Raw genomic sequence first — 22372 nt, forward strand, 5'->3', positions numbered from 1 at the left:
AACTACTTGCGAAGTAGCCTATTCATCACATACATCACATGTATCACACAAAAGAGCTTTTTCTCAGCTTTTAAACGATGTTGGTGGTTAGTTGTTGTGGTAAACGGCTCGCGAGAAAAGTAACTTTAATTTAATCATGTTTTCTGCGCCCGTCTCCCTACCCATTCATCTTGGTGGAATACTACGAAATTTCCCTCGAACACATGACAAACCATATATCAGAATAAACAGCAGACCTTACCGAACACAAAGGTGTAAAGCATTCCCCTGTACAGTTAGCCATTCCAGAGTAATCCGTTGAAAACTCCAACTTTGGAGTTCACAATGTGTTTAAATTGTTCAATACATGATTTTATAACAGGCCAATTACAAAATAAATGTTACAAATATCGCCTAGATATCTGTAAACATTACAATCAGAGGATATACATATAGGCCAGACAGACGTTCATGCTTTGTTTTATCGCTGGATTTTAGGATAGCCTATTATGGCAACCGATTGCGTTCAGAGCTACAATTTTTATGTTGTTGTTAAATGTGATGCAGTTAAATGTATGTATATTTTATTCATTTAATTTCTCTTTGAAAGTGTAGAGAGGATGGTCATCCATTTCCTTAATGGACAAGCCTCCTCTGATTATAAAATCCATAGAATCAGATTGGGGGGTAAATAATACCGCTTCTATTTAAACTGTGTTTCTTTCTTTTTTCCTGGTAGAAAAAAGCTAAAGGGGAGGAGTTGTTTGACCAGATCATGTATCATCTGGATATTGTTGAAAAGGATTACTTTGGGCTGCGTTTCATGGATTCTGCACAAGTGGCGGTAAGATCAAGAAATTGTTGAATTTATGACCAACATTGATGGCAGTGAACATCTGACTGACAGATGGCTAAACACCATGCCTTCACATTTTCTTTTTACTATCTTCAAAAATGGAAAAATGTCAGCTCAAACTGAGCAAGTGTCTGAGAGAAGTAAGAATGTCATTATCAATTTCATATTCTCAGAATAACTGATAAGTTGTTTGATTGATAAAATAAAAAAAAATGGTGGAAAATGTTGATCAGTGTTTCTCAAAGCCCAAGGTCATGTCCTCAAATGCCTTAGTTGCCTAAAATAGAGTAGCTTAGTTTACCATTATAGGTGGTATAGCTAGTTTACCACTATAATCGTTATTGATTACAGTTATAGGTGAGTTACAGTGGGTCCCAGTTAAGAATTGACACTTCATTCACCATCAAGGTGATTCACGCAGCTGGGTGAAATGTAAGTACAACTACAGCCGCTTGGGGGCAGCATAGTCCGCTGTGGCGTTCCACGGTCGAACCGGGCGGAGCATTCGACAGCAAGGGCTGTGATTGGCCGAGTTTTCAGTGCGTTTCTCTGTGTTTTTAGCAGCCCCTGCAACATGCTAGTCCACTGTATAAGCTTTGTACATAATGTTAAACATTTTTGGATTCAGTGGCAAGATGTCTTGATTGTACAGTGCCTGTCTCTCAGTAATGTTTTAAAATGAGAGCTTCGTCAGCTGGCAGTAGGCTACTTTGTCGGCAGTCATGAGAAGTTCGCTTGCTAACAGAACATAAATATGCTGCCCAGAAACCTTGTGAATAGTTCTGATTTGTTTTACTACACTAACGAGGTTAAATATAGCCTTTGCCTACAGCATCTCCTTACCAGTAATGTTAACAAAATGACAGCATTCATATGACAAAGGAAAACGAATTCGGTCACTCAAGACTGTGCCACAGCAACCAGTGTAGGCTACAGTCCTACCCAATAGGCCTACTCGAAGCAGATAGCGTTGTCTGACGGTCGAGTGGGTTAATGCGTGTATTTCCAGAACAGGTCTGCAACTTTTAGGCAGTTCTGAGTTCGAATCTAGGCAGGAGCAGAGCCATATAAAGGCCTAGGCCTATTGTTATAATTTTTTGCAAGGTGTTGCTCCTGGCAATACTTGTTTATAAGACGTTTGGTGATTTAGTTGATAGCTGTTTTTGGGACACGTTAAACATTCTTTATAATGAGCGCATACGGGGAGTAAAACGACTGTTACGCGCTGTTACAACTATGGGCTACAATGATTGCAATACAAAAATATGCGCGTGTTAGTTTAGTTAGTTTTGTGATGTTTTGCACTTTTATCTCATGTGTTTCCAGGTTTGAGGGCTTTTTTGGCAAGATTGACCTTGGTTAGACTCTGCATATGTTATTTCTCCGTATGGAAAATAAAGTCAATTTTCGACACAAGTCTGTTATTAGTTCAATAACAAGTGTTCCTTGTTAAAACATGTGACTAGTGAAACTCAAATGATTTTAGAAATATTTAGCCAAAGCCAAAAAGTGTTAGAGACACCGGTGCAGCTCAGATGTCTTCTTAATTTTCTTTATTCTTTAGTAAAAGGTGCAGAACATTATTAAACTTTGACTAACGTTTCGATGTGTATGTTTTTGACTAACGAACATCGAAACGTTAGTCAAAGTTTAATCATGTTCTGCACCTTTTACTAAAGAATAAAGAAAATTAAGAAGACATCTGAGCTGCACCGGCGTCTCTCCTCTTCTCTAAAATATCTGTCCTGGCCTGGTTGCACTGGATTGTCGCCAAACGACAGAAGTGCGGAGAACCCTCCTTCGCCTACCAAAAAGTGTTACTTTGTGCCCCGCGCTCCCCCACTGCTTGTGAAAGAAGGGGGTGGGGGAGGGGGGCTTAACGTGAAAAAACGTCTTCGCTGTGCTATTCAGAAAACATTTTCTATTGTCTTTCCAGGCGCACACAGCTCGTTACCATATAGCCTATCAAGTGCCTTAACAGATAGGTTTCTGCTCTTCGCTTATTGTTTAACTCAACCCCTTGTTGCTTGCAGTTTGTTAAATAAAGCGATGCAGATTACATTATTTATTTCTGATTAATTGCTTTTGATGTCTTTTGCAACATCTGCTTGTTAGGCTGGGCTACTGTCAATGTCCTGTACAGGTAAATGTTCAACAATTGCTGGTGTAGGCCTACAGCTATAATCAATTAGGGACTGTTCATTATTTATTTAAGGGGCTACCGGAGGAGTTTTGGGAGTGTTAGTCAAAAATGACGTGACCCTCCTTTGCCAGCAAGAAATTTTTCTATGACCCTCCAAAGTGATTGAGGAAAAAACGCACAACCCTCCCCAGTCCCAACAATTTATTGAGGCCTTCTGTAGGCTACTGGGTCAATTTGGGAGCTTGCATGCTACGACACCTTCCTTGAAATGAGGCTGTCGTTTGCACAATTTCACAAATAATCACCGGGACCGAAACAAACCTGTCAACTTTTCCCGGGTTTATCAAGCAAGATTTTAACTTTTTTTCCCTCGCTGTCTTAGGAGGAGCTGCAGGGCCGTCGCAAGGGGGTGCGAGGCCCTGTGCGAACTTGACAGATGGTGCGAGGCCCTGTGCGAACTTGACAGATGCATGAACTTACGTGCATGAAATTATGCGATAGCTTACTTTACACACAGCCAAGGCTACCGTCGGTGCATTTTAGTAGCCTAGTCTAAAAGCTACACCAGCTTGTCTTTAAGAGGGGAAATTGTATAGCCTATAACATTAGCTGAGTCACATATTTGGCCATACTGTATGGTGTTTATCATAGGCTACATCACGAAACCAAATAGTGTAACAAAGGCGAACACTATTCCTCCTAACAGGGGAAATTAATTGGGCATGAATCATTGTGCTGAACGCTATTTGTCAATGAGCAGAAACACACACGACATTCAAACTGTTGATAAGATGTGCACTATGGAAACTGGTCTGTAGGCACTGGACAAATAAATGACACTGAAAGGCGAACACTATTCCTCCTAACAGGGGAAATTAATTGGGCATGAATCATTGTGCTGAACGCTATTTGTCAATGAGCAGAAACACACACGACATTCAAACTGTTGATAAGATGTGCACTATGGAAACTGGTCTGTAGGCATTGGACAAATAAATGACACTGACTCGCCATATCCTGACTCTGAAAAAACATTTTCTTGCTTTGCCGCAAACTTAGCAATGAAAGTTTGCAGGTAGCATAACGTCTTTTTCAATTCATAGAAGGGAGAGCCCAGTCTCTCCTGTGACATTGAGGTGCGCAAATAGTTTTTAATAGCCTGTTCAACTTCGAAAAGCTTCACCCGATGCCAGTCACTTATCGCAATTTCAAATTTCGGGAAGCTTTGTTAAATCTTTTTAGGTTTTAAGTGCAGTAGGCCCCTATATCTGCCCCCTTTGGAATTATATCTCGAGACTATTATAAGGTCCAGTGCGTTATGTCCTGGGATTCGCACGTGCTCAAAAAGAAAATAAAAAACACTTTTTTTTAATAGATGGTTATGAGGAGCAATATGAGTCTGAACTCCGTGTCATTCAGACTCAACCCTCTTGCTTTGATATCTTTTTCGTTGTCGTTTGAACGTCGGCAAGCATGCATGTTGCGGTTGCAATTTAAGTGAAATTTCTACAGTAGGCCTACAACATGCAACATGCTTGTTAGGCTGGGCTACTGTCTTGTACAGGTAAATGTTCAACAATTGCTGGTGTGCAGGCTATAATCAATTAGCTAAATCATTTGTCCAGCTGTTTAAAAAAAAATTCGTGCTACATTCAAATGCAAAAGGTGCTTTGATATATTTTTTTGGAGCATTCTTAAAGGAGCTGCACCATTTTACAACAATTGCATCTACATTTTCATATTAGAATGTTTTGTCTGTTTAAGTGTAGGCTTAAACTACCGTGATCAATTTAAGTTCCCGTGCCTCCGCTGAAAGTCTCATGCGCTTATCGTTACACTATCAAATCTATAAGTAACCGTGACAAATAGGGTATAATATCTATAAACTCACGGTATTGTATTATCATATGTTTGGTAATGGCTCACTGAGTCATGGAAGCAGTTAAGTCAAGTCGCATCAAAAATAGTAGTGGCAGAACTCCCAAGTGACACCTTGTGGTTGTTTGTGTCAACTGCAGTTTGTGCCATTTCTGCTGAGAAAATTGGGTGCGTGATTCATGAAGGAACCCGTCCAAACTTAACTGGGACCCACTGTACTAAGACCCTGTTAACATGTAGGAAAAACGCATATATTTTCATGCAGTTTGGCCTTTCATTTACACGAAAACAGAGGTTTTATCACTGAAAACGATTATTTCTGAAAACTCCGGCCAAAGCGGAGATTTGAGAAAACTCTGGTTTCACGTTAGCAGGTAAACAGTGTTTTTTGCATTGTGAGGTGATGTTCCCTCATTAATTTGAAATATCTGATTGGCCACCTGTTTGCTCAACGTGTTCGGGACACCCTTCTCCAGCTGTTTTTATCATTGGTGTGAACGGAATTATTTTTAAAAACGAAGGAGGGGAAAATATCAGTTTTTCAGTATACCCTGCTACATGTAAACATGGCCTAAAGCTGAAACTATTTAAGTTTAAGATAGGGCTGTAAATATATGGGATTCAAAACTGAAATCGCAATACTCCTATCCACGAAAAGTGTCGCAGTGTGAAAAGGCAGAACCGCAACACAGCCTTTCTAGTGTTTCACGCAGTGCTTTGGAGCTTACCCGGCCGCATAAGCAACACACATCTCCCGCTTTACTTTCCGGTAGCCTACGTTGTCCAAAAATAGATCGTCATTGTAGACTATGTGTTCAACTTAACCAAACAGTATAGAAGTAAACCCCCTCTCCTTACCCCACTCTCTCTCGCTCCCTCTCCCTTTCTCGCGCAATGGACACACGCGACTCGGCCAGCACAACAGAACAATAACCAAAATTTAAAACTAATTGATTAACCAATATTTTAACTATTATATTGTGAAAGCAAATTTGGCTATCAGTGCGTTAAGCAAATTTGTCTTACAAACAAGCAAACTTGTCTTGATAGGACACCTTAAAATGAGTCAAACACTTATTAAATTAAGTCAAAATGATCTTACAAGAGAGCGCTAGGCAAGTGTTTCTATATACCAACTAGATTTTTGGGATCCATTCCATTTTTGTAAATGCATTTTCCCCCATTTCAGCACTGGCTGGATGTCACAAAGGGCATTAAAAAACAAGTAAAAAGTAAGTAAATTTTCATGTACTCACTGGATAAAATGTATTTTTATTAAACGTGTAACCACTGTATGTGATGTTGATGATTACTTTAAATGCTGCAGATTTAAAAGATGTTGCCATTTCCATTCCAGATGCCAATTCTAATGTATTATACACTTCAACTGTCCCCCTACTAAGGGCACTAATTTGTACCAATATTTGCACATCCCACAGCGCAATATAGCAGAAATCAGCGGAGTCATTTATAGTGTTTTACATGTATTTAACATCACGACTAGGGGTTGGCAACCTTTACTTTCAAAAGAGCCATTTTTTGACCCAAACGTTTTTGAAACCATTGTTAGCGCGGGAAAAGACCACTCAAGCCTCCGCAAAGTTTGGTAAAGATGCGCCATGATGTACCATGGGATGCATTTTATTTGACAAGCCTAGCCTAGTTGAAACATGTCTTTTTATTTTATTTTTTTAAATTTCAATTTATTGTGCTTATAGAGCGCCAAAACATTACACATGCATCATGGCGCTTTACAGAATGTAGGCAATCAGAGAAAAAAGGAAGAAAAGATAAGAAAGAGAGAGGCCCATGGGTAACAGGGGCGAGGAAAAATTCCCTAGAATTGGAGATTCATATAGGAAGAAACCTCGAGCCGATCCACGACTCAAGGGCCTGACCCATCTGCCTAGGGTCAGTACAGGACAGTAAGGTCTGTATACATGAGCAATGCATACTGTATGATAGTCATGTGTAGAGAATAAGACATGGTGTTAAAAGCACTTGAGCTGAAAGTTACAAGAGGTGGGATGAATACGTATCCGGTATGATAATTCATTAATCCTGATTTAGTGACAAAGTTCAAATAGTCCAGCGTTGGAATTGTCCAGGGGAAGGGAGTTGTCAAGGGGCATGTGGTGGGTCGGCAGACGGGCCAGTAATCCAGATAGGGGGACAGTAATAGGGCAGTCGAGGATGGGACTTCAGGTGAGATGGGTGAGAGGAGGGCCAACACACAGATGGTTGATGACTGGTGGTGATATACCTCACAAGTGAGGTACAGTAAGGGGGAAGAAAGAGAGATGTAGAGTGGGTTAGTATTACTGAAAATCAAAATGGTTAATGTCAATGTAAGTAATCAGTGGTACTATATATTGTTACAGTATACCGTAGAGAGAGGGGGTTGGATTGTCGACCCCTGGTCTAGAGAAACCTGACGGAGGTTAACTTTGAATGAGAGTTTGTCGCCCATGTGAGTTTGGCAGCAATGTATCCCTGACAAAATATGGTAGAGCATGCGCAGTATTGCACAAGAGGACTGCCAGTGGGAAGGTGTGATAAAAGGTGATAAGTGGCCAGAGCCAGCTTAACTTGCAATTGCAGTGTTGAGAAATACCTTTAAATGGAATGCGTCAAACGAGATTACAGTAGCCTTTGAAATGTCAATATTGCTGCACATCTAAATAGTTTTTTAAGAAAAGTAGAATTTCTTCTGCTCTTTCAAGCAATTAAAGTTTTAAATACCGTTTAACATCCAACCAGGCTGTTATTTTGTTAATCCATGTAGTAAAAAAGACTGCACAACTTGTCAGAAAAAGAAGCCAAGTCTGAACGCACCCGAAGTGGGTATAATATTTTGTACGGCTGTGATATCTCTGCAGTTGCAACTTTGCCTGTTTGCCAGTCTTTGCCTGTTATTCATTGTCGTAGTTGGACCACCTTACTGTTTGCACATGAGAGTGAAGTTCTACTCCTCAGAGCCTAACAACCTTCACGAAGAATTAACCCGGTGAGTCACCCATTTTTTTTCGCATTTCATCATTTTACTTAATTATATTAGGATTAGGTTTTGTTTTGGAGAATTGTGTCTTTTTGGTGTGCATTGATGGATTATAATTTCATACTAGGTGTTTCAGATGATTCAAGTGAAGACTTTTGTTTTTTCATTATTGTGGCTTTAGGTCACCATCCTGATTTAAATATTAATATTTGCTCCAAATGGAAATGATAGATTATTGTTGAGTGAAACAGGGACTCTTATTTGTAGAATACCCAGTCTTGTTTGGGTTGTGGTCTTATTTGGATTGTCATACATTTGATTAACCCTTTGATGATGAACCATTTAAATATTGCTCCTCCAAGAATGGCGGCGTTGTGGTTGATGACAAAATATACCTCTACAAAACAAAATATGCTTTTCACAAGCCTCACTGCAATATAGCCAATTGAAATTCAAAGAGTAGAAAGTTTTTCCTTGTGATTGGCTGTTTTTATGTCATAAGTGATTCAAGATGGCGTGGCCCTGTGAACACACAGAGCAGATTGACTGTTTTTATGTCATACGTGATTCAAGATGGCGTGGCCCTGTGAACACACAGAGCAAGTGAATCTTGATTCATGAATGGTCAATAGAACTAAGTTAATTCAAATAGTAATACCAACATCGAAACTAGCAATCTTTCCAGTGCAAAGCTTGGTTTAGAACAGGGATTACAAGAAGAAAGAATTGGGAGCAAGGTAAATGAAATTGGATAGCCTATGCATAACATTAGCCTACGGAATGGGAGAAGTCAGGTCAAGTCAAGTTTATTTATATAGCGCATTTCATACATACAGTGGGCATCGCTTTCAAATGACCACTTCAGTCGCGCATTACGAGGCGTGAAGCTGCGTGAAGCTTTAGTACCACTTTCAGCCACTGTGCGTCGCTCTGCCACTGTACATCGCTCTGCCTGCTGCCCCTTCTGAAAAATAAGGAGGCTACCATTAAACATAATTGTTGCCAAGAGGAATCCCAGCCATGTCATTTTTATTTTTCTGTACAATAAACAAATACATCTGCTTTATGCCGCAGAATTACATTCATATTTGGCTGACTTCTGCAGACGCGCAAAAAAAGACTGCCAGGCCATCCTTAAAAATATTTTTGTTTGCCGACCGACCCTGTCAATTTAGAACCGACTCAAATATTTATTTTTTTCCCCTTTTAGTCCGACCGACTTGCCGGTTGTAAACTTGCGTTAAGACCGACCGATTTTTTTTATTTATTTTTTTTTTACTCTAAACAACCAATACAAATAAAATACTATTTATTTTAGTAGGCCTAAGTATTGTGAATATAAATTGCCTACATACAAACGTAGGCTCTCTTAAATAAAACCCTGTGGCGTCATCTCTACACCATTGGTTTACGCATGTCACACTATACGCTTTGTTTCATTCACACAAACATCTCGACCCAACGCTTATTACTAGGCACGAAGCTCTGGAAGAACTGTGCCCAGATCTTTTCCCATTCTTTCTCCCCTCTAGTCTAATGGTGACCGTGTTGAAGAATTGAAATTGGTTGTGGTCTATTCAGCATTTCTCAAAATATGGGCTTAACCCAGATTCGAACTCTTGGACAGGGGACTGATAACTGCTGCGTAACGGTGGCTGGCATCAGCCGCCCTTAACGCACTGCGCCACAGAATTTGGGCCGTTTGGGACATCGAAAACTTACATTTTTCATAGGGTAGACTACCGTCGGAGATGCTGACTTGCAAAGGCCTCGGGATAACACGTTATCTCCACTATCATCAGTCAATGCCTCCTTGATCAAAGTGGGGAATGAAAGAAAAAGTTTGAGAACCACTGGCTTCAGTTACCTGCAGTCCAGAACACACAGAATATTGCAACAGAAAGTTGCCTTTATAATCAACTACTATTTGTTCCAACAGCATTCAAACAAAGCCTTTATAAAAGTGAAAAAAAAACAAATATATTCCATAAGAAGTAAAATAAAATACTGTTACTGTAGTAACTGTATCCCAAGCTTCAGCTCCCCACATCTGTGACAGGCAGACGTGACACCGCTAAATTCTCAGCTTGTTTATACCCCACACTGAACGCGTAAGACCACTAGGCCCATCACTGTGGGGTGCAGTAGCCTACTCTCTGAGATTTACAAATGTTTCAAAATGAGTAATTTCGGCTTTGTCTGAACTGGCCATTGTAGGCTACGTAAAAAATAAACAAGTAGGCCTATCCAATGATATCGGCAAATGTTTGTTTTCCAAAGTAAGAATTTCACTTCACCATGCACCTTCGACAATGAATAGCTCATTACACTTATGTTACTGTTGAACATAGGCCTAACTGGTATCATTACAAACATTATTATGTGTCCTAAAAACTGGCATTTTATGGCATTGTGTCATGTAAGGTCGTTGCAAAATCTAGAGAAATGTGTGAGGTGGTCAGCGGGAGACAATTGAGACACACATTGGATTGTGTTATTACTTGCATTCCACACTATCCACAGCTGTGGTATCGAGGGCAGGAGGATTAGGCTACTGTTGGCGCAGGCTTTATATAAAATTCTTCAACAGAAGGCCTGCCTCGAATGCAGGCTTGCCCAAAATAAAGGCCTGTGATTTGCGTGGCCTACAGTAAGTATGTTAAATAACAGACCCGCTACAATGTGCGGTATGATGATTTTTTACAAGCAAGATGTTTTTGGTGCCCTATGCGCACTGCATGTTCTTAAATAACAATGATCATCAGTAGCCTAATATTCAACCATTATTTAAATGGGCTTTGCATTGGGTTAGACACCAGGGGCCATATTCACAAAGCCTTTTATCTTACCACTAGGAGTTGGCTACTCCTAAATAGCAATAAAAGATTTTAGCTAGGAGTTTCTCTTATTAAGTTATTCACAAAGCCTTTCAGACCTACTCTTAGTAAGGAAAAATGACAACTCCTGAACAGATTCTGGAGCTGAGTGCGTGAGTCTTCGTTGCTATGGATGACGTTATTAATCATGCACGAGCTTGACTGAAGTGACCACCTTGATTGGTTGATGATTGTAACGCGGGAATTATTCCAAACACCTCCCTTACGATGAGTGGCAGGTGACAGGTCTGAGAATGCGTGCGCTACACAAGGACAGAAGATGATGAATAACTGAATAAAAAGGCCTAGCCTAAATGAATCAAGAGTAAGGCAAAACAAATAGCCTATAGTAGCCTAATGAAACATACGGATTGATGTAGTATCTTTGTAATAGGTCTGTGAGTTAGGAGTCCTCTTGACTTCCCAGCCAATGTGAATCGGGTGGTCAGTTAATAGGCCTATATCGTGAAGATTTTTCTTGCCATCTAAGGCACGAGCGCATCTGTGAGGCCAAGCCTCACCAAGTAGCCCGTTTGTTTACAACTAACATTACATAGGCTATGCTGAAATAGTTTTCAACATTTTGAATATTAGTGTCGGGTGAATTAGGAAATGTTCTCAAAGTAGCTTTATGGCCCCCACTGTCAAGCAATATAACCATACAAACGTGCGCACGCCAATGAATCGTGCTCTCACGACAATCACGCCGTTAAACTTAAATAGGTTAACATCACTCTAAGTTCGCCTTCAAGCAAGGAAAACGATGATTTGAAGACCTCTGTTTCGTTGGAATGGCAAGGGGGTAGCAACAGGGCAACACAGAGACAGGCCCGATGGCAGGGCTAATGTTATGAGAGTATTAAAATATGGGGTATTCTACGGGAAAACATTAAAACGGCAAGACAGCGGGGGAAAGTTAAAATACATAAACACGAAAAAAGTTGGCATGCATTGTTTCGGTCCCTGTGCACAAGGATCATTTGTCATATTATTAACCACATATGATTATTTGTGAAATTGTGCAAACAGGTGCAATACATTTGAAAAGGAAGGACTGGTAGCATGCAAGCTTCCGGGAAAGATTGATTTAAGAACGTTATCACAGTGTGTCTTTGTGGCGCAAAGCAGCGCGGGAATTTGGAAAAATACAAATTAAAGTCGCGTGATACCGCGTGATCCTGTGCGCGGACCGCGAGGGAAGCTGGCCAAGTCGAAGCACTGCCCACTGTACTGTAAGTCATTCAATGTTTTTTACATCAACAAAAGCAAACAGTAATAGCAAATAAAAGCAAAGAAGGGTAATTGTCAAATAATAGTTTAAAAAGTAAAGAATAAAAAAGAAATAGTCAGGGTTCTAAATTAACACCCACCAAATGTGGGTTAAAATTCATTTTGGTGGGTGTTAATAAAAACGTACTCGCCAGTTTGGCCAGTGATGCATGAGGCATTACATGCATGATACATAAGGCTCTGTTGCATACATTACATATAGCGTATTTTTGGTCTTTGTCGGAAATATTAAAGAATTGCCAGACGGGTGAAGTCATTGTTGATAACTAGGAGAGCCTACTGATAACGTTAACTGCCTGCGAAATTGAAAGTTTCAGGTGTTGTGTAGCAACAAATTGCTCGCGATTTTGGCATGATGTACACAGCACTTAGAGTGATGTTAACCTATTTAAGTTTAACGGCGTGATTGTCGTGAGAGCACGATTCATTGGCGTGCGCACGTTTGTATGGTTATATTGCTTGACAGTGGGGGCCATAAGACTACTTTGAGAACATTTCCTAATTCACCCGACACTAATATTCAAAATGTTGAAAACTATTTCAGCATAGCCTATAAGCAGTTTAATTAAATGTAATGTTAGTTGTAAACAAACGGGCTACTTGGTGAGGCTTGGCCTCACAGATGCACTCGTGCCTTAAATGGCAATAAAAATCTTCACGATATAGGCCTATTAACTGACCGCCCGATTCACGTTGGCTGGGGGGCAGGGGGGGCCATCAGACATTTGTTCCCAAGGGTCTATAAATTGTTAATCCGGCCCTGCCCCCAACGAATGCAACTTTCCACTTCTGAGACAAAGAAGTCGAGAGGACTCCTAACTCACTAAGACCTACTTACTGTAGGCTGCGCAAACCACAGGCCTTTTTTTTGGGCAAGCCTGCATTTGAGGCAGTCCTTCTGTTGAAGAATTTTATATAAATCCTGCGCTAACAGTAATCCTCCTATCCCCCACTACCACAGCTGTGGATAGTGTGGCATGCTCACGCTTTATGTCTCCTTCTTGCAAACTAGGCCTGCTGCATCCTTTCTGTTTGTATTGTTTAGAAAACGTTTGACGTCTTGAGTTAATGCATTAAACATTGTTTGCTGGTAACCAGCCACAAATAGCCTACAGATTCTTGCGTGCGTACATTCTGTATTCTCTCCAAACTGTGCCCATTCTATAGGCTGGCCAAGTGCGTAATTCTGCGGCATAAAGCAGATGTATTTGTTTATTGTACAGAAAAATAAAAATAACCTGGCAAGCAGTCAATTGACTACATTGCAGTCCAGGGGCGCCGCTAGGGTGCAGTCCAGGGCGCCGCACACGCATACGTGCCCCAAAAAAAAGTTACCCGACCTTATTTACAAAATGTGCGCTTTTGGTAAATGTAGGCTAGCCTAACATGGGCCTCTCCTTATTGAGCTTAAGAAAAACCTTTACATAAACTGGAACAGAAAGCCCCTCTTAATCACGTCAACCTACCCATGTCATCCCTTATCAAACAGCCTACCGCATAAAGCGTCTAACTTTTGTAACACTGGCTGTAGGTTACGTGGGCTTATAGGGGTGTTTCAGGCTTTTTAAAAGTTCTGGGATGAGGGAGATTTCTCTCCCGAGAATTTTTTTAAATTCTGGTTGCTAAGCACACTATTTTAATGCAGTTTGGGAAGGACAGAAATACCTTTACAGAGCAAGCGGCTCGGACTCAAATTAGGGGAACATACCTTATGCGCATTATAACTTCACTGCCCAACCCGCGAAAAAGGGAAAGAAAAGAAAAAAATAATAAATGAGTTTATCTCGCGATTTGTGATGGAGAAAAACACAGATATGGTAACTTACTAACAATAAGGATTTGCTCACAACACTCTAAATACATTGCACTGCTGTTTTGGTTGTCCCAACCTTTTAGATGATAGGCCTACGCACAGTCAAAGACTTTTAACACCCGCACCAACCCGACTCGTCATGAAGTGCCTTAGCCCCGAAAAGGTTGAGAACCTCTGCTCTACGCATTAACTGAATCTCTGTTCCAAACAGTGTTTTTTTTTTTTTAATAAGCCTACAGAGGTAAGCAAACAATGCAACATTTTAAACATGTGTAGACTGTGACCATAGAGGACAAGTCTCGTCGTTGTCATGATGCTACGTTTTCATATTTTATAGTCTATGGTTTCCATGCACACCATATTCTGGTTTTATTCGGAATAATGCCAATATTCAGATTACACAAGTCAATAAATATAGGCTAGTTGTCACACCAAGTTTTTGTTTTTTTGTTGTAGGCTAATATTGAATGATTTCACAAATAAAGCCGTGAAAAAATTGTATGCACAGTGCGTACAGGATTACGCCTGCCGGCGCCACTGTTGCAGTCAAGTAGGGCAAATTAATATACGAAACCAAAACGTGGGTCATAGTTGTCTAAGCCTCTGCTGTGAGGCCAATCCCATGAACAAAGACGCATTGATATCGGCAATAGAGTTTTTTTTGGCGAAACAAACTCACAGCCGAACGTTGCAATAACTACATAGACCATCTGGACAAAGTCATCAACAGAGTCATAGCACTGAAGGGAGAGGCAACTGGCATGTGATCCCCCCCATGGGCCAATGGATGTACAAGTTTTCTCCTGTGCCTACGATATTTAATCCAGTGTTTTGTCAAGTTGCAAAATGCTATTCGTTTTAACGAATTTTTATGATGGTATGAAGTACTTTTTGTATAGGCTACTATCTTAATTGCTTTATACTCAATACTTGACCAATGGCTATTGCATCTGTCTATTGAAAGTGAGAATGTGGCAAGTGATCTACTGTAGGCTTCATAAAATAAAATAAACAGATTGCTAATGGCCTACAAGCTGATCTGGGGTGCGTTTCCCGTACAACTACGGAGGTTAGCTTTTTACTAACAGGATGCATCGTTCAACTAACCAACATGTAAGTTAACGACTGTTTCCAAAACTGTCCACTTTACATAGTACTTTTATAAGTTTGGACCATGATAGTTTCCAAGCTTCAGTAGTCTGGACTAAGGTGGTTAATGACGTAAACGGGCACCTGCACATAATTCTGTGGCGCATTATGTTAAGGCCGGCAGATGACAGCCACCATTGCGCAGCAGTTATCAGTCCCCTGTCCAAGAGTTCGAATCTGGGTTAAGATTTTGACAACAATATTCACATCGTTGTTTACCTAAGTTTATCTTTTGTGCAGATCATATTATCAAAATCAGAATCAGCCTTCTTGGCCTGGTTTAAATGAACTAACAAGGGAACCCCCCAAAAGTCAATTGACTACATTGCAGTCAAGAAGTAGGGCAAATTAATTTATTTAAACCAAAACGTGGAGTCATAGTTGTTAAGCCTCTGCTGTGAGGCCAATCCCATGAACAAAGACGATTGATATCGGGCAATAGAGTTTTTTGGGCGAAACAAACTCACAGCCTAACGCTGTGTAAATAACTACATAGACCATCTGGACAAAGTCATCAACAGAGTCATAGCACTGAAGGGAGGCAACTGGCATGTGATCCCCCCATGGGCCCAATGGATGTACAAGTTTTCTCCTGTGCCTACGATATTTAATCCAGTGTTTTGTCAAGTTGCAAAATGCGGCCTGTTTTAACGAATTTTTTATGATGGTATGAAGTACTTTTGTATAGGCTACTATCTTAATTGCTTTATACTCAATACTTGACCAATGGCTATTGCATCTGTCTATTGAAAGTGAGAATGTGGCAAAGTGATCTACTGTAGGCTTCATAAAATAAAATAAACAGATTGCTAATGGCCTACAAGCTGATCTAAAAGCGTTTCCATTACAACCACGGAGGTTAGCTTTTACTAACAGGATGCATCGTTCAATTAACTAACATGTAAGTTAACGACTGTTTCCCAAAACTGTCGTACTTACATAGTACTTTGTAAGTTTGGACCATGATAGTTTCCAAGCTTCAGTAGTCTGGACTAAGGTGGTTAATGACGTAAACGGGCACCTGCACATAATTCTGTGGCGATTATGTTAAGGCCGCAGATGACAGCCACCATTGCGCAGCAGTTATCAGTCCCCTGTCCAAGAGTTCGAATCTGGGTTAAGATTTTGACAACAATATTCACATCGTTGTTTACCTAAGTTTATCTTTTGTGCAGATCATATTATCAAAATCAGAATCAGCCTTCTTGGCCTGGTTTGCGTAAACTAACAAGGGAACCCCCCCAAAAGTCAATTGACTACATTGCAGTCAAGAAGTAGGGCAAATTAATTTACGAAACCAAAACGTGAGTCATAGTTGTCTAAGCCTCTATAGCGTAGCCTGTTAAAAACGTCGCTAGATAGTATTAAATCGCCAACATTGTTTTCTGTTTTCGGCAGGCAGAGCGATGTACAGTGGCAGAGCGGCGCACAGTGGCTGAAAGTGGTACTAAAGCTTCACACAGCTTCACGCCTCGTAATGCGCGACTGAAGTGGCCATTTGAAAGCGATGCCCACTGTACATTGTACTTATTGCGTGTTTTTTGACAATTAAATGATGTATTGACCTGTTGCTATCTTGACATTTCTGTTTGCTATTAAAAACAAACTATATAGCCTAGCCACCTAGCAGAGTGGCATTTTAAATAGCAAGATGCATCTGTATGCATACTGTTCATGTTATGCTTAGCTTAAGGAAAACGAATCATTGAAGACTCACTAATTCTATTCTTCAAGGGCAAAGTAAGTATAGGCCAGCACTGTTTGGCCAGCTCCAAACTGTATGCTAGTGAGTGCAAGGCAGGCTGATAACTAACCTGAACTTGTAAATGACAAGAACAGCGTAGCTCCACCACCTCCTTGTCCTTGTTGCCTTTATGATTTCCCATGCCCAACCTGGGAACTGACTCTCTCTCTCTCTCTCTCTCTTTCCTCTCTCTTTCGCTCTCGCTCGCTCTCTCTCTTTCCTAAGTAGCCTACGTTCCAAGTTATGTTTTATGGTAAGTTAGATCTGCTGCATGAAGGAGAGTAAAAGGACTTCTGTGTCCTGCTTGTATTTTTGATAAATAGTGTTGGTAAAAAAATAGTATACCAAAGTGAGACACGAGAAGTACAATCAAGATTCAGAGTGTAATTTGGCTGTACAGTATACAGGAGAGAGGCACACACAAAGCACAATGTACTCCAGAATATGCGTCTCTGGCTTGGCACAGAATTATCCAGGGTTTAAGTACACAACAGCAAAGGATAGGTCATCATCAACCGTTGTTTATTCAGGGGAAAATTGACTGAGCATTAAGCTCTTTTACAGCGATCAATTTTAACCTTTAAAAAAAGATGCAAACTCATTTCATATATTACTTGAGAGAAGTTCAGGTGCGAATTGTGATTGGCAGGCCTGAAAGCGTTCTAGCGGCACGCCGGAAAAAAAAAATATCAGGTTCGCGTTCGTGTGATCTCACGTGTGAATTCCTTTTGTGTTTCCCATACACTATGAATGTGTTTCCCACACTGGCAACGCAAAATGTAGACAAAGTCATAGAGTGCAACTTTATGAAGCCAGGCGAAGACACCAATTTTGTCGATAAAGGATAAATGACGCTGGTCTTGGATAGAGGAGGTGAGTAGAGACGAAAAGCCCTTTGGAAGCTGGTGTCAAAAACTCAGGCAACCAGGAGCATATTTCTGCACTTTGTGCGCAAGGATAATATTATATGGAACTAGAGGGGAAAAAGTGCTGCCACGGCACGAGTTAGACCCTAGTCGTTAAGCAACTGTTCTAGTAATTCAACAATCCTCATGTATGTGGATGTTTACTCTGCTGCTCCTCCGCACAAATTTGCGTCAGGTCGCTCCGCTCAATTTCGTTCCCAGCTTCACTTAAAAATCATCCCTCTCCAGTGAATTGGCTACATGCTCGCTCCAGTTTAAAAGAGGGAGAAATAAATACAAGCCGAATTGTCACCTTAAACAGAAAACTTAAATCCCAAAGAACTAAGAGCAACGGCAATTTCACTCATAGAACATTCATTTTAAAATGCAACACCGATAGTGCATCAACGAACAAGCTTGGCAACGTCAATACACAAGCGTAAAACTAAAGGGATCAGTGTGATTAATTGCCTAAAGAATACAGGTTTAGCATCCAAGTTTAGCATCCAAGTTTTACTTTCAGCCTTCTAACCTACTGAAGTTTAGCATCCAAGTTTTACTTTCAGCCTCTGGCCTAGTGAAGCATATTCAAATTGCTCACCTTTTCTTTGCTCTCCGTAGCTCACTCTCATGTTTCCGCGAAATGTGTCTTCTTAGATTCCAAAATGAATCTTTACTCACTGAAACAGTGTCACCCACATGGTCTACATTGTATCTAGTTGTTTTGTAGGAATAATAAACTTGTATGACTTATCAGTTTCCTTTCTAAAATATTTAGCGAACTCCATCCCCATCAACGAACTTACAGACCAATATCTTTCCACTCGTCACTTTGTGTCAGAAATTGGCGGAGGATAAACTCGCCCTTACGCATCTGTCTGTCTCGCCATAATTTAAAATAAATCTCTCCGACAAACTAAAGAATAACTTGTTTAAAATAAATAGTGCATATTTTGCAGAAAAATGAATGTCTCTGTTCATGCCCTTTAGTCAATGGTTAGGCTACTAATCAATTCCTAGTTTACTTTTGAGTATTATAATTGCCACCCACTGACCTTTCTTGGTACGGCTGTAGTCTCAGTATGCTATACAAGCAAATAAGTATGCAGGTAAGTGACAAGTTAATAGCAGGGATGGATTAACTAACAGGCCTACCAGGCCCAGGGTCCCAGGAGCTCTGGTGTTCTACAGAAAGATGCTACTGTAATATAGGCTCGTATTGGGTTTGTTTATCTCATGTCTGAATGATGTCCATTTATATCCACAAATGTCACCAGAATCTATTTATTTATCAAAATCTTCTCCCAGGGGACCCCTGGATCCCGCTTGACAATTATGTTGATCAGGGCATATACCGGTATCTTGGTTTAGGAGCCCGCTTACCTCCCAGGGAAAAAAGTTCAGGCTCAGGATTTCTTTCTACTATCACCCCTGGATTTGGGATTTGTTAACTTCTCAACGATTGAAAAGCAATCCATTGAGTGACCGATAGGATGAGATACTAATAAAAGCCATTCAATTCTCGTCCTTTTCTTGTTCTTCTATTGTTTAAAGTGTAACAATAGTCTGCCTCAAGATTGGTCCAAAAGTCTGAGTCATCCAAAAATGATTTTCGGATTGAGACCACCTGTTCACCGTTTTGTTTTTATGGTCTGGACCGTGGTCCAAGCACCTTTTAACACCTATAATTTGGTTCAGACCAAACTGAAAAGTCAGAATCATCGAACCCTTTAAGACCTTGAATGTGATTTTAGTTCACTTTTTTAAATTCAATGAAAGTTTTCCAGTCTTCCTGCTCCGTTCAGTGTGTGCACTAAAAAGGTATCTGACAAGGTTGAAGCTTGTGTTTGAACTCATGCTTTTTTTTTAGGCCACAGGTGTACATATGTGGGTTCTGTGTTATATTTTTTGTAGTGTGAATGAGATAATGTATATTGTGCTTTTCCTTTTCTTTGCTCCACTAGATACCTCTTTGTTTTGCAACTGAAGCAAGATTTACTGAGTGGCAAGTGAGTGTATTACCTCTTTTTTTAACAATTTGGTCGTGCAAACACACTGTTCTGTGTACTACAGATTTCCAAAGCCATCGAAATTATTGTCATAAGACAAGCATGTAAAGTGTAAAGGCTGTTTTATGCTTCTGCGTCGACTCCACGCAATCACTATGCCGTTGCCTGGACGCCGGTGTGAACCTTTCAAAGTTCTGCGTCACCTGTGTCTGCATTACGCACCACCAAAACGGTAGTCAGAATGGCAAACTCCATAGTATGCCATGTTGAAATATTTGTCTTATTTGTCTGGCCTTTTCTTGGTTAGATTTTGTAAAAGTTATCAAGAAATGGACACAGTACATTCTAATGACTTAGTTATTGTAACAAGAAAATAAGTCTGAAATTATTTGCGAGGTGTCTGCCAGCCAATTTCAATTTAATTTCACTTATAGAGTGCCAAAACATTACACATGTCTCATGGCGCTTTACAGAATGTTAGACAATCAGAGAAGGCCCATGGGTAACAGGGGCGAGGAAAAACTCCCTAGAATTGGAGATACATATAGGAAAAAACCTTGAGCAGATCCACGACCTGATCCATCTGCCTAGGGTCAGTTACAGAACAGTAATGTTACCAAGCAAACATTCCCACAACTGCCCACAAAGTACTGCTTGCTGGCGAAGTGCTGTTTTCAAAACGTTTCTGACAAATAGACACTTTATATGTCTTTAGTTTATTAGCAAAGCTTATGTCAGTGAACTAGCATGTTGCTACTCCCCACAGTATCTACACACAAGGCGAGTTGGTTGCGTTGCCTCGACGCAAAGTAAAAATTATTTGGAAGTGTGTGCCAGGTGACGGCAGAGGGCTTGGAGGGAGTATACTGTGACGCACAAGGCTCTGCGGGGCTACGCCGTTGATTCGACGCAGAAGCATAAATCGGCCTTAATATACGTTCGTTTTGAGATGGGACTTTAGTTGGAAATGCATTGAAAATAAGGAGGTCAGTTGTGGAAGTTGAAATTGAAATTTGGCACATTGATTCAGGACAGGCCCATAATCCTTTTGCCCAAGTTTTATGTATTTACCTTGAGTGCTCTAGCATAACCAACTGGTCAAAGTATGATGTGCTTTTATGCACATAACCTTTGACCCCTATTCCCAATTTTCAAAAATAAGGTACAATTAGAATACTTGGATCAAGCCGAGTTGGCAGCTACTTTTTAAAATCATGGAGAAACCTAAGACTAAAAGTTGGTGTAAGGAAAGGCATGTGGGCATGAGGGAGTAAGATATGTGGCTGTCTCATGCTAAATCCATTAGAGTTGGCAGCCCTGGATTATTTCCACATTATGGAAAATGTTAGAAGTACTCGTTAAGTATATTTAGTTGTGTAGCTTTCCTTCCTTTCCTTTCCGTCTATGTCCTTCCCTGTCATGTAGATATTGCAAGCCATTTTAATATAGCATACCAAAGGTATTTTCGCTAATAAATAGCAGCTGTATTTGACACGCTACTGTAACTTACTCGCCGACACAAAATTCTACATGCCATTGGCGCTTGCCGGGTGCTCATTTCGAACCCTAAGCATAACTATGTGTCTTGTGGCAAAATCGAATCTACTCTGATCACATAATGCTCTTTATATGTTGTATACGATTGAAATATGGTCGTTGCCATATGTTTTCATGTTATTGATTGTATGTCATGTATTATGGATGCATCTCAAACCCCAACTCCTTGCCTCCATTGCCTCAAATACATTTCAGGTTGGAATGTCCTTTTGACACAGCTGTGGAGTTGGCTGCCTTCTCTTTGCAAGGTGAGTCAAACACATACACCTGCACCTCAACATATATTACCAGATAATACCAGGACTTTACCTGTGCCACATTATTTTCTCCCTCATAGTGAGTAAATACTAAGAAATACTAGAGATTGCTCAATGGCAAACCACCATCTCCCGCAACTAATCTTATGTCAGGTTGGGGCTTTCTCCATTTAAAGTTATGTGCTTGCACCACTTTAGAGTATATTTAAGAACTCTAGTCTACAACTGCTAAACACAATGACACTACACTACATCCTAGCGGCAGGATGCAAAACAGCTTTGTGAGCATTTTACTGGGGTTTTCAAGCAGGTACTTTCACTTTGTGTTTTGTTATTATGTAGGCCTTAAGAGAAGTCAATAGTGGTGTCCCAGCATGAACAGATTATCATGACCAGGGCTCGAAATTAGCACCCGCCAAGCGCCAATTGCGAGTATATTTTTGTATTGGCGGCTGAATTATGGCAGGTATTGCGCCACTTTGCGCCGTGTGAGAGGTGTTGCTTTCTATTAAATGACCGCGACAGCACAAACACACCCGCCAAAACAAACTACAGTTGTAGAAACATTTTCAAACTATTCTGTATGATGATGCATACTTAAATGTATTCTTTTACTCCACTACATTTTCATTAGCAGCATTAAATCGTAACTCTCGCCAAAATGCAATCTAGGGTCTTTTTGTAAATGTGCCCGAGTCAAACTTTCGTTTAAAAGCATAATTACGTCGGAAGAGCCACTTTTAAGCTCGTCTGTGTTGTCGTGTTTCGTCAAACGGCCTTTTGAATGGGAATCGTAGGGGCACTGCTATTTTGATGCATGATTAGGGATGTCACGGTAAACCGGTTTTATTATTAAGCACGGTGTGAAATGCCACGGTTAATAAATCGTGAAGGCTCTCCTACACCGCCTTTCTGTTG

The 22372-nt window shown here is 40.5% G+C and overlaps 1 protein-coding gene across 3 annotated transcripts in view; it reads left to right on the forward strand.

Annotated features, from left to right (window-relative positions):
• epb41l5 (erythrocyte membrane protein band 4.1 like 5) overlaps nt 1-22372 on the forward strand; it is a 276656-nt gene that overhangs the window by 55160 nt on the left and 199124 nt on the right. For 2 of the 3 annotated variants that reach the window (XM_048239963.1, XM_048239962.1), the window contains exons 3-7: nt 719-823; nt 6046-6088; nt 7785-7863; nt 19596-19640; nt 21393-21445. In XM_048239963.1, coding sequence (XP_048095920.1) covers nt 719-823; nt 6046-6088; nt 7785-7863; nt 19596-19640; nt 21393-21445 — 325 coding nt within the window. Of the gene's footprint in view, nt 1-718; nt 824-6045; nt 6089-6765; nt 6787-7784; nt 7864-19595; nt 19641-21392; nt 21446-22372 lie in introns of those variants that run through there. The other variant, XM_048239965.1, reaches the window with a different exon arrangement.

Source organism: Alosa alosa, chromosome 3 (genome assembly GCF_017589495.1).
Source record: "Alosa alosa isolate M-15738 ecotype Scorff River chromosome 3, AALO_Geno_1.1, whole genome shotgun sequence".
NCBI lineage: Eukaryota > Metazoa > Chordata > Actinopteri > Clupeiformes > Clupeidae > Alosa > Alosa alosa.